At 41.3% G+C, this 13,305-nt stretch overlaps 1 protein-coding gene and 1 long non-coding RNA gene across 8 annotated transcripts in view; one reads left to right on the plus strand and one right to left on the minus strand.

The window, feature by feature from the left end:
* The window catches only part of LOC136791424 (uncharacterized), a 32,164-nt gene extending 22,346 nt beyond the window's left edge, over positions 1-9,818 (minus strand). The window contains exon 1 of the long non-coding RNA XR_010833445.1: positions 9,402-9,818. This is a non-coding gene — a long non-coding RNA (uncharacterized lncRNA). The remainder of the gene's footprint in view (positions 1-9,401) is intronic.
* SPATA16 (spermatogenesis associated 16) overlaps positions 1-13,305 on the plus strand; it is a 95,519-nt gene that overhangs the window by 15,205 nt on the left and 67,009 nt on the right. For all 7 annotated transcript variants that reach the window (XR_010833439.1, XM_067002009.1, XM_067002008.1 and 4 more), the window contains exon 2: positions 4,563-5,186. Coding sequence is in view for 6 of the 7 variants with exons in the window: in XM_067002009.1 (XP_066858110.1) it covers positions 4,584-5,186 (603 nt within the window). In the remaining variant the exon portion in view is untranslated. The remainder of the gene's footprint in view (positions 1-4,562; positions 5,187-13,305) is intronic.

The raw sequence follows: 13,305 nt of genomic DNA on the forward strand, positions 1-13,305 counted from the left end.
TTGTTATAGTACTATATTTTTCTGTCTGTACTAAAGGACATTGAAGAAGTGGGATAACACTTGTACGGGTACCAGTGGTATAATTTTCTTATACTTGTTCCATAGTTTTGGATGCATTTTTGCCTCTTCCAACATTTGCACTGAAATGAACTGTAGCAGATGACTGCCCTGTGATTTCAAATGGTCTTCTGGGAGAAAAAGACTATTACGGATAAAAGAGTTCAGTTCCTATAACTTTCTGGAAAAATCCCATCACTGTCTTAGTAGTCCACTAGTACGGCAGTTGTCATTACATGTATCTTCTGTAACGCGAATTAGCCCAGGTGGGGAACCAGGCTAGGACAACTACACTGCTGCTGGTACTCAAGTGAGCTCACTGAAAGACACACAGGGTATCTTTGCACAAAACACGTGTGCTGCAGACAGTCATGCCCTGGCTGAAAAATATTGTGACGGTATCCTCTAGAAACTGTACATCATCAAACGGTCACAGCAGAGAGCACAAAATGCTGATGATCACCAATGACTTCTGGGACAGCCGGTGAGGTACAGGCAGACCGTCCTGGCCAAGGCAGCCTGTACCTTAGGTGGCAGCTGAAGTTAAAAACAAAATGAGAGAACGACAGCAGAGATTTCTGCCAGTTCTGATATAGGCTAGGAGGGGATTATTCCTGTCTCCAGATCTGATGGCTAATCTGTCAAATGCCTTTGTAAGGCATTTATGGGGCACGTTCAACATCAGAGCATGATAGGTCCACTTTGGCTGCTGTCAAACGGCCAGCATAAAGAACCTAGTTCAGAGTAAAATACATGATCATCGAGTTCCCTTGCTGCATCCTAGCTTCTGTACCATCCTCTTAAACCTCCAAACCATGCAAATGTATGATCCAGTAGGCCAACACTGGGGAATGTGCGAGCTGGACCACCACTTGCTCCTCAGAGATCTCTCTGTGCTAAAATCCCTCCTGGAGCTTTCTGCTTCCTCTGGACCCTCTGCCTTAAAAAGCAACCATGATCCTCAGAAACAGTGCCTTATGTTGTCAACTGAAGGATTTCACCAAAATCAGGAAACAGACCTTTTTCTGAAGACCAGCCCCACAGAACTCGTATCCAAAAGAGCTATTCATGACAATGCAATTGTCCAGCTTCAAGGCAGCCTATTTCCCTCTGAGAATCATGAGAACAAATTCCTCTCTCCTACCATTGCACTTAAATCAATGCTGAATGTAACCCAGGGGTTCAGCCTTGCTATATGCAGATTCAGAAAGACCATTATATGCGGTCTTCAGTGTTTAGAAAGGTTTTACTTCACAGCTATAAGGGCAAAAGCTTTTTTTTGGTTGAAATCAAAGTTGAAATTCTGAAGGAAAAAGGGATCATCAAAGAACTGGCAAAGAATTTAACAACTAGGTGCCAGCTGAAGTGCCAGCGTGATTTATCAGCAGGTTCTTCTCTAATCTGATCTGAGATAATAGGAGAAGGTGTTGAAAGCAGAATCAAACTAGATACAGAACAAAAAGCATAAGTAACAGGGTTCACAAGATCATGCACATAAGGAAGTTTACGTTATCTAGTAGGCAGGCCGCTCTCCCCAAGAAGGTTTCCTCAGCCATATGGGGAAAACAACAGACAAAACCAGAAGATTTTCAAAGATAAATGATCTTACATTTATCCTTTTATATATATATTTTTTGTCATGTAAGCCTCTCCATTTGAAGATATATGGTTTCCTCACCGCCAGACCCAACAAAATACTGTAGGAGCTGGAAGGGCCATGGACAGAGGTCTCCTGGCAAAGATTAACCCTCAAGTATGCAGAAAGCTGGACTTGCTTGTGACTGAAGAGGAAGATTATTCCTGACAGCTCACAAGTTTAAGAGTAGTTTCTTTCTGACTACAGCACTAAACTGTCTATCTGCATAGTGATTCATTAGAAGCATTTTACAGTAAAGGCTTCCAAAATAAAAAACAGACGTTTTAACAAAAGTCTCAGGAAAATACTTAACTGACAAAGATAATGATTTTCTAAAAGCTTTTCCCTAGAATTGTTTTCTTTTTATTGAGGCAATGATTAAAGTGAGCCTGCCTGAGTTACAATGTGCTTCCATTGCACAACCCAGTCATGTTAATCAGCTTGAACACCTAAAAACACAATAGGAGCAGTATAAATCCACTTGATACAGAAAAGTTCATTTCAGGTGTTTGTCCACTGGAGAAATGTCCATTAAGTGATTACCTGAACGTATTTCACTGTTTGAGCTCTGCTTTTCTTTATTCCATGGCAAATTATTTTGATCTTCTTAAGGCAGTCTCATAGCAATCAGCTTGGTGCAGACAAATTCCCATTCACAATGATATCAGCCCACCAATCAAATATAGGGCTTTGCCTTTGTAAGCTTTCTGGTGAGTAGAAGGCAGTCATTAATTGGCCTTGAGGGCTCCATGGCGCAACGTGGCTGCTCAGAGGAAAATTCCTGCAAACTTGTATCTGATGTCAGCACTGAAATCTCATTTTCCAGTGAGCATCCCACCCAAGAGGCTGTGAAAGACCTGCGCTGCTCCATAGGGACTGGCATAGCCATATGCTGCAGGGCCACCAGGAGGTACATTGCAGGCCCATGTGTGACAGTTGTGCTGGCACGATGTGGCACCAAGATTAACAGGCTCATCCCTCAGCTGGTCCTGGGGCTGGCTGGAGTATCTCTGCTCCACTGCACAGTGGAGATAAATCATAATTCCCTAAATTACTTGGTGCTGAAGCCAGCACTGGAAAATGAGGCTTCCAATCTTTAGGCTGTGCTATGGTTTGTTTTAAAAAGGGATTGAGTGTCTAACAAACAGGTAAAATTGCTGCCAGATGCAAGTACATTAGCCTTTTCCAGCTGCTTTACTGCTGCCATTCAAAATAGTTTGCTATAAATATGATTCCTTTGAGCTCTATTCTGACAAGTGCAGAGCACTATCTGAGAAGGGCCGCTGGTTTTCCATCCCCACTGAACTCAGTAGGAGTTGTGATTGCTCAGCATATCGCTGAAAAAAGTCCTCTGAAATTACCTTAAATCACACAATTATCCCCTCACCTCTCGCTCCGTCTCTGGCAGTCATGGAAGGAGGAATAAGTTTCTCCACAGGCAATTCTGCTGCGGTCAAGTTCTCAGCCTGGTGGTTGTGAACAAATGTCAAACGCAGTGCATTCCCCCGCTTTGGGGGCCAGTGATGCTCCCGGCAGCAGTCCAGCTAAGCCAGGGCAGCAGGACCAGGGTAAAAACATGAGAAAGAGTTGAAACCGTAATTACACCAGAATTCCATATCCACTTCTCATATAGCTTAAAATGCCTTCATCTCTTTCCTTTACCCCTTTCCATATGTTTCTGCCCATTGCCCTAAACAGTAGAGTCATTGTGCCACAGCTTCCAGAATATATTCTGGCAGCCTTTATGAGTCCAATAGTGCACATTGTATGGCCTTCACTAAAACTTAGCAAGTTGCTCGCTGTTTAAAATCTGTTTATGGCTGAAGAGAAATGTATTTGTTATGTATCTTTCCCTTGTACAATCTGTACCCGTAGTTAAGCGCATTAAACCGGCGCTAAACGTATGGAGGTCTGTTAAACAATAACACGAGGTTAAAGGCTGAGTGCTTATGCTTAACAAACCATTCTGAAAGATGCTCATCATTAAAGCTATTTACAATTACACTTTTCATTACTAATGGAAAAACTAAGAAGAAAAATACCTGTGCCTCCCACCTTGTCACTATGAAGTCAGCAGAGGCAGATGAAAATCAAAATTCCCTTTGAATTTGAGCACAATTAAGAGTTTACAGTGCAGATCAAGTCACCTTTCCTTTTGCACAGGAACTGCTTGAGAAGAGCCTTGTGGATTTGATTCTGCATCTTGTACCAGTTTGAAGCCACTGCCAGCTCCCTGCATTGAGAGTTGGGCTGCTATCTACTGGGGGAGGGTTCCTGGCAGCAACATGCCAGTGTCCTTTGCAGACAATTCATAAAGAATGGCTTTGAAACCCAAATCCGGATCTGAATTTTGTTCAAATGCAGCTGAAGCAAGGATCCCGCTTGGAGGTTGTGTCCCTTTGGAATGTAACCAAAGTGCCTGATTTGTAAACACTCATCTCTGGCTCCAGCAACTGTGCTCAGCAGCTCTTGAAAATCAGGCCACGGTGACTTTTTGCACCCCATAACAACATATAACACAAGTCAATCAGTCACTGGTTTTTGTTCTTTTCTTCTTTTTTCCTTATGAGTAAAAGCTGGATTTTCTCTTCTTGCTGTACGTGTAACAAACTGATGCACCAACATTACCCTACAAAAACAAACAACCATTATAAAGAGTATTTAAGATGCCTTAAACCCTTATGCGAGATAAAGAAAGTAATTGCAGTGAGTCTGCTATGCTGTGTATCTATGTATGATGTCCTGAAGAGCTTCCACTCACAATGGTGCCTAAAGTGTGCTGAATGGAGAAAGCATTTGCACAGGGTTTTTTTTTTTTTTTGGCTTTGCGGTGTTTGAGTATTTTTAACTTTTCTGCATTTTCTCCTAGGACTCTTTCTTTGCTCAAGTTATGGAACCAGGAAGCAACATTGACTTTCAAAAAAATGTCTTAAGCGCGAGTGGCCTGAATGAAACCTCTCAGCAAATACATGCTAGCAAGGAGCCAAATGTACCGGCAAACAAACTGAACGATACTACAGAAGAACCACAAGAGGTCAAAGAGCACCTTCAAGATGTAGCAGTAGGAAATATAATGGAGAGAATAAAAATGGCAGAGAAGAAGGAAAAACAAAGTAATGATGCAGACAGAGCAAGCTGTAAATGGAAATCAGAAACCAATGAAAAACTCGATGAGAAGAAAGAAGCGGCGATGTTAGAGCCCGGTAATCAGCTAATCCCAGCTCCTCTGTCTCACATTCCTCTGAAAAGCCTGCTGGACATCGAAACGAAGTTGGTCTACATTGACGAGGAGGAGATTTCCTTTGAGTTCGCTGAGGCGGCAGTGCCTGCAGGCCACCGATCAGCGCACCGTGGTTGTGCCACCGCTGCTACGAGCACGCCGAGCGTGCCACGGGTCGACAAGCAGCTGCGGGTGGCCCTGCAGGATGCCAGCGCTCGCTACAGGCAGAAGAACTACGCGGTGGCAGCAGCTCAGTTCGCAACGGCGCTGGAGGTACGAGGTGCTAGGGAGATCACAAAGTAAATGAGAGGCTGTAATCGTGCCGACTGGGTGTCACAGTGTCAAAAGGAATAAGGTGCACAAGCCTGGAATGAGCATAGTTTAATACAAATCCTGGGATGCGATTTCATGTGAAATCTGGCAATTAAGACCTATAAATAAATCATAGCAGGTGAGGAGGAGGCACTGGACTGAACCAAAAAAAAAATCTCAGGTGATTTTTGTTTTAATCTAGGCCTTCAACTCTAGTTATACTTTATGAAGGAAATTTAAAACCTATAGAAAAAAAAAAAAAAAGCTCTTCTTTTTAATCCCATCTCTATTAGGGTCAAACGATGTCTCCATAATCAGGAGAGTTCGCACTGTACCCCAGCTATCCATGCACCACTGGATGAAATGTTTAACTCTTCGTTTAAAGAAAAGGTCTGGTTTTGCTCCTTTTTCCCTACAGCAATTCCATCATCCATTTCCATCATCTATTTCCCTCTTTTTCCCTAAAGCCAGTAGATGGCCACTAGATCTGTACAGAAATCCTTTTATTTCTACATGAGAAAGGACCAGTCCAGCAGTGAGCAACCCCTCTGGACACAGCCAGCTTTTTCTTCTGCAGCTGAGAGCTAAAACCTGTGTTTTTTTTTTTATGGAAAGAAGGATCTCTTGGCTGCCGGAGACACTACAGAAATAATATGACCTTGGCCATGGTCTCTGAAACTAGATCAAAGATTTTCATGACTTTCTATCTTTAAGTGCTCTAACTTGAGCTGTCCTAAATTGATCTGTCCTTCAATAAGTGATGTTTCTATGTTTGCAAAAGCAGAGCCCTTTCCAATTTCAGGCTGAGCCTTCAGAAAGGAGGCATCTGAAAACCTTTGACACTTTCAAAAATCTTAGCCAGCCTTGAATTTTATCAGTATAATGCGAGAAGAAAAGAATAAAAGAGGGAGTTTCCGGGACTCTGGCACGGTTGCAATTAATTCTGTGAGGGGAGGGAGGGAAAGGAGGTGCAGGAACCCCCGACAGGTGGGTCACAGTTGCATCCACCAGCCTCCTGTTTCCTGGAAGCCAGAGCGAGCAGCATTTACAGTAAAACTGATTGTCCAAAGTTGTATCATTATTCCCAGATTTCTCTAGTGCTGCTAATCTCAGTTAATTATATTGGAAATCCCTTGCATTATGACCATGTAATTCATAATGTGCCAGGAGAAGTCATGGTTCATAATAATCGCATAATGGGCAAGGACTTAGATGTAATCAGATTTTAGTTACCCTGTCGTGTTTCCATAATGCTGCTATAAAACTGACATAATCACAAAAAAGCACCAGTTATTTAAACTTTATCAGATTGACGTTCAGTATCTTTCTCTCCCTCTCCCTCTCTTTTTTAAACAATGTAAGATTACAAAAATTGGATTACAATTGCTGGGAACAGACTATGATAAACTGTTTGCTTGTGTGCAGAATGAAATTTAACAGTGGCATCAGACTCTCAATTTTTAGTAAAGTGAAACCTGTTAAATAGTAGCATTCTGCAGCCAAAGGCTGCTTTCAAAGAGGTAGCATTAGAGCATTTTGAAAACCGTATCTCCAAGAGCATAGCTGTCTTATAAACCTTGAAAGATGCTCTGTATCTTCACAATTAACCCAGTCACTAACATTTACTGTGTGGATGAGGGCTTGACTTTTTCCATGATACGTGATGCAAAAAATCACTCTTTATTAGCTCTAAGGATTTTAAAGGCCAGTGTCTCTTTACTTAAAAAAAAATAATAATAATAAAGTAAAAAATAAAGAGAGAGAGACACTTTAGACACTTCACAGGAATACGGTTGGTGATTAGAATAGAGGACTTGCAAGCTGCCCTTTCAGGGTTCTCCCTAATATTTTATCTCCACCATGACCCCAATCACTTCAGCTATGCACTTGACATCCTGAAAAAGGGTCCAACTATAATTTTTTCAGAGCCATACTGCCAAACTGAATCCAAGAGTATTTGTAAAATATTCAAGGTTTGCTGTTGACAAACAAATATTCCTTTTTTTTTTCCTATAATACTGAAGACGTTTTATTTTAAAACAGTAAGTATTATAGCAGTGAGCGAGAAAAATTAGGAAGTGGCATCCTTTTTAGTTTAGGGTGGTTTTGTGTTTGTTTTTTTTTTTCCCTTCATTCAGAAGTGATCTTTGATGGGGACAAAAACACTTTTCAGTTGAGAGGAAAGGAGTACTTGTCTGCTCCTAAGGGGAAACGGAAAGGCCAGCTAATAGACATCCTGGTGAAAGAATAAGCAGAGATTAAATAATTCCTTCCTGGGACTGTGGACAGAGTGACTGGGAAATCACAGAATTGTAGGGCGGAGGCTTCTCAAACAGTCTCATAATCCAACCCTCCCCAGAAGAAAAACAAGCTCAGAACTTCTCTGAAAGACATTTCTGTTCTCTGTTTCAAAAAATATCCAGTGAGAGGGACTTCACATCTATTTCAGCACGCTGATAGAAAGTTTTTTCCAAATCTCCCATACTGCTAAATAGCCGATAACTTTTTGTATCCTTATTTGTCATGAAAAGCAATTAACCACCCTATTCTCTCTGTACTTGCAACCTCTTAGCAAATCTATTTTCAGTTTCCTCTAAATTAAATAGATTCAGTCCTCTTATTATTTTCTCCCAGGTCATGTTTTCTAAACCGCTATATCATTTTTGTTGCTTTTCTCTGCATTGGCTCCAATTCATCTATTTGTTCAGATATAGACAAATTGGAAATGATGCAGAGAAAACCAGAAAACTTAAACTGCTGAGATTGAAACTGTGCTTGTTTTACCCATGGCTCCTTGATGAAATACACAAAAATTCCTCTGCATTTCATGTGGGTGAGAAGCGCGATATGTAACAAGCTCAAAGGTCAGGAAATTCAAAGTTATATTTTCTAGTGCAAAATGTTTACAGGTATTTTTCACATTTAAGGAACTCAAGGTTTTAGTCTGACATTACAACATTTTGAGTTAGGGACCCTAATCCAGAAAAGCATGTGTATGGCCTTACATTTCAATAGTATCACTAAAGCATGCTACCTTACTTATTGCAAATATCGTACGTTTCTTAACTCTTTTTCAAGCTAAAATGTCTTTTTCAGTTCTACCTATATATTCATGAGGCATTATCATTCTTTAGATCATGTTGTTTTTCAGATATGCAAATAAAAGGCAGTTCTGAATGTCTAGCAGTAGAATTGTTGGATTTCAGAAGGGAAAATTGAAATGCTTGTTTAATTTAGAAACTTTTATATGTTGGGCAGCATGCTGCTGATTACCACAGACGTCAGGAAGGCAGTGTTATCAAGAGAAGAATTGGTGTCTTCTTACTATTTCTGCACTATTTAGCTACCATTAAATTAATCAGAAGGGACTTGGTGTTAGTCAGCTGCATTATAGGTGGCCTGGGAGAGTTAAAAATAATGCTCCCTTGGAGAACTCTCACCATTAGAGCTTAAGAATTAAATACTTTCTGTTGCTAGTGAGGAAAAAAGCTGAAGAAATTGGGGCAATAGTCTTTGGTCTGCCACCTCTGAGCTCAGTAATGCAGTATATTATGCAGACTACACTGAGAAACACTGTAAATTTCCCTAAATTTTTGGCATCCATCTGTTGGAACATAGGAAAATAAGACTTGAACATCTGGACTGGGATATGAAGGGTATGAGAAATGACTCTCTAGCTTAAAACCTCAATGGAAACCATATTCTGATATCTATAAAATCTCTAGCCAATTATTAACAGCTTAGCTAGGAAATAACATTAAACCTGTATAGGGATTGAAAGATCTTGTCTCATGCTAATCTCCTAATATCAGGGAGTATAAAAGACTTCAGAAATATCAGCCTGTTTAAAACCTGCACAAATTTAATTCCAGACCCTGTTGTTCTGCAAATAACCCTCCCCAGTGATTAAAGAATAAATGAGACAGGTTTGTGACTGCTGGGCCCAGAAAGCAGTCCACAGTGCCTCAGCACACAGCGTTCAGTGCGGTGTCTCAGAGACACAAAGCGCATCCCACGTGTGAGGTGAAGGCCCCAAACAGCGTGTGGTTAATTCACAAGAGTGCTGTTGTGGAGCCTTCCACAAGCTGGAACGCCTCCATCTCCCACAGATGGCTACTGTGGGCACCGTTCCTATGGCAGTGAGCTAAACGTTAGTGCCATCTTTTTTTTGCATACCTTGAGTCTTCAGATTAACCTTTCCCGTGGCTCATTGCCTCGTGATTCACGGCTTGCAGAGAAGGCTGTGTCAAGACCACACTCCCTCTTCCAGGCAACAATATCTGCAAAAACCAAATATTTTGAAAGAGGTCATGGCATCCATTCCTTGTCAGCATAATTACATACCAGTAAAGAGTTAGACAGTATGGTTCAACCGAGTCTTCTATCAATGTCTCAATATGAGAAGCAAAAGATAAGTATTTCCTCTATAAATCCCTACGTGAGAAGAGGTTCACCTCAAGCAGTGAATGGAAAAGCTCAGGTGGCTTTCTTAGAGGCCCTGCTGCAGTCCAGAGAGCACCACACCATCGGGATATTTGGATGTGCTCCCCATTGAGACCGCTGAATCAGTGCTAGGTGCTGCAGAACAACCGTGGTGCAGCCACATTTCTGCCCTCCCCACCACCAGTCTCCTCAGTCTCCTCTTTCAGGTGGATCTTAGTGTCCAGGAAGCCATCGCTGTGTAATCCCTTGCTTTAAGGAGCATGGGGACTAAAATTACTGGTCATCCGCTGGGATGAAAAAAAAAGGGGAGAAAACGTGACTATAGTTTTCCCTACCCCCTTTCACCAAGACAAGCTGTACAAGGACTAGACATATTTTAACACCATGAAACCTGAGTCCTCAAGGGATAACGTGAAAGGCTACATATTTTTTTTTCAGCACCAGATTTCTGGAGCTAAAAATCAGACTCATAAATTATCTATCTTTATCATCAGCATGAGTCTTCTAGAAACTTCTTGCTGAGAATACACTAGGTCTTGAGAACAACAAAGATGACAGTCACTGATCCCTCAAAACCTGAGCATGAGATGCTGACTTTACTCTACAGAAATATTCTTTTAACCTCTGATAACAAAGTAGTTTCCTAAATACAGCCTACTCATTTAACTTACTTAAAAAAAATAAAATTTAAAAACGCCTGATAATCAGCAGTTTTTCTCTCCCTGTAGTGCCATCACTGTATTTTTAGGCTGCAAAGCCAAGAAATTGATTTTTTTTCCTACTGATACTTATTGTCTTTTATGGCTGCAGAAGATTTTAGACCAGGAATGTGAAGCTTACAGATGGCTCAAATCTGGCTTGTGGGATAGAGTGGGAATCTGTTATAATGATCCATTTGGACACGCTCCCATCTTTTGATCACTGAATTTGGATCCATTAATCTTCTAGACATTTCCAGCATGCCCATCACCATGAAATAAAGCTGAGGAACAGCACAGCTATTTGTCTATAAGGATTCATGCCCCCATTCTTCTTGCCTGAACTGCTGTTACATATCTAGCTTATAAAGAATAGTGTTTTTTTTGGTGTTTTTTTTTTTTTTGGGGGGGGGGGGGGGGGGGGGTGTTTTGTTTTTTTCCCTCAAAGGAATACAACATGCTGACCATAAAACTATGTTTCCTCACTCACGTGTGTCTAGGAGAACAAAATTCCTACTTCAGAAAGGACAGACCATATTTTCCAATCATTCTGGCACCAAAGCAGATCAGTCAATTTCTAATTAACTTTAATTGGCTTCCTCACATGCTATTAAATTATTTACCTGGAGGTGACGGGTGCTCAAAAGCACTAAATATTTTCTTCGTACTTTGTAAACATTGAGCAATATAACCGTTGATTAAAAATAATAATCACCCACCACTTGTCACTTACAATCAAAAGCCTCATTGACCTAAACACGTGCAAACCTCATGTATTACAATCACTGCAAAACAGAGACAAGGCACATGTAATACATCTCTCAGTAAGTAAAGAAGAAGAAGAAGAAAAAAAAAAGAGAAAGAGGAAAAAAAAAAAAGACTTGGGACAGCCTTGGAGGAGGCACTAGTCCATCTTCAGAGATGTGGGCTCAGTGTTTTGCTCAGCCACCACCACCATATGTGGCTCTGGGCGCCTCACTTCTGGCTAGAGACTTAAAGGTCTTCTGTGAAATCTGGATGGCTAAAAATTGAGGTGTTTGAATCCCGCAGCTCCCCACATGTATCACAGGCATTGAGATACCCAATAATAGGCTAACACAAAAGTGCAGTCCTACCTCACGCCTCTCAATGTAAGGCAGTGCCTTAGACCCTGGCTGGAAGAGGAATTCTTGTTATATTCAGGGCCCTGAGAAATTGGAGGCATTTATCCTCCCAGCTGCCATCTGCTCCTGGAAGGTATCTTACAGGAAGAGAGAGGGCAGAGCGATTCGTGTTTAATTTGTGGCTCTGGGTGCCTCCCGGCTGGAGCCGACGGGGCGAAAAACACAATGACAATTGGCTTAATTTATAGGAAGAAAATTAGGCAGGTAAGGAGATGGTCCAAACACCAAGAGCAGACAACGCAAGCAAGCGGTGGTCACACAAGGTGTGCTATTAAAGTGTTTTCTATCCGAACTGTCTCCTAATCATACTGCTGCATGCCTACCTAGGCTCTGCAGAGGAGAGACAAAGATGCAGGCTGAAGTGGGCACCGAATTGGAAAGTGTTCACAGACTGATTTGAGAGTAACTTTATCCATGAGGACAGTTTAGAGAAAATGTGTTATTAAAGTACTTTATTTCCATTTAGAGATTCACACAGGCATACACAGACAGTAGGTGGTGACAGCTGCTACCAGAACCATTTGTTATCTTACTCCTGTTCAGCTTTTGACAGTGTAAAATGAATATAAATGCTGAAAAGCTTTACAGAGGTGAACCAAACAATAAAAAGTAGGGGGGAATGAATTCTGTTTAGGTTACTTTAGGGAAGAGCTTTATTTCTGTTTATTCCTGAGGCATGGATATGTGCCGTGTTTCTCACACTGACAATAACGCTTAGGAGATTCGTGCTGGAGTTTACCAAATCCACACAGTCCTGAGGAGGGGGCAGAGGGGAGAGCTTGCAGCTAACTTTAATGTCATATCCAGAAATGGCATGAAATTAAGGCTTCAGCAAATGATTGTTTTTCCCTAATAATCCTGTCCATCAAGGCAGAGTGAGCCTTTCACATAGTTTGCCTTTATAAAAGTGCTGGTGAGATATCTCTGTGTTTGGACGTAGTGATAGCAAATCTCTTGGCATCAAAGGGATTAAATTAGTTGGCCTGAAATTATATTGCTTTTTCCAAGCAATCATGACAGCTCTCAAAATCTTGCTACAATATAGTCACATCACACCAGCTGACAGTTGCCACCAAAAAAAAATAATTTTGGCCAGCTCCTGTGAATGCTATCAAAAAAGACTGATGCTCCTGCTTCCAAGTCCAACAGACATCTTGAACTACACGCCTATCAAGAGGAGCTACTGGTATCAGTTTTGACTTCTGTCTGATTGTTCGGTTTTCACATGGAATATTTACACCATCTTTGGTTTGATTTTTGGGTGGACTCACATTGGAGGACTGACAAATTTTGCATTACAAAGTCAATCTATAAAGGAGACTTCAGTATATAGCACAGAATATAAAGTTCCTTGGAAACTATTGTGGTATATTGATTCCACAGTATATCTTTCATTAGAGAGCTTTGGGGTTTTGTTTTCCTTTTTCTTCTGTACTCCTCACCCTGGCAATACCGATAAGGGGGGCACTCCATAACAGAGACCATTAACAGGAGGCACAGATTCGTAGCATGGCACACAGATCAAGATGAAGTCAAATGGGTGACGTTTTCCTAAAACCTTTGTTCCTGATTTAAATGCTATCAAAGCAAATTATTTACTATGTGAGAAAGACCCCTGAGTTTGTGCTGAGGGGAGGTAAAGTCTTTATCTGAAGCTGGGCCAATAAACAGGAACGACTTCGGCTTAGGAGTGCTGCAGGGAACGTCGTTATCTTCTGTGGGAGGGAAGGATTCACGTCAAGTTTATTTTTATAAAGCAGCATCCACCTAGGAGCG

Source organism: Anser cygnoides, chromosome 9 (genome assembly GCF_040182565.1).
Source record: "Anser cygnoides isolate HZ-2024a breed goose chromosome 9, Taihu_goose_T2T_genome, whole genome shotgun sequence".
Lineage (NCBI taxonomy): Eukaryota > Metazoa > Chordata > Aves > Anseriformes > Anatidae > Anser > Anser cygnoides.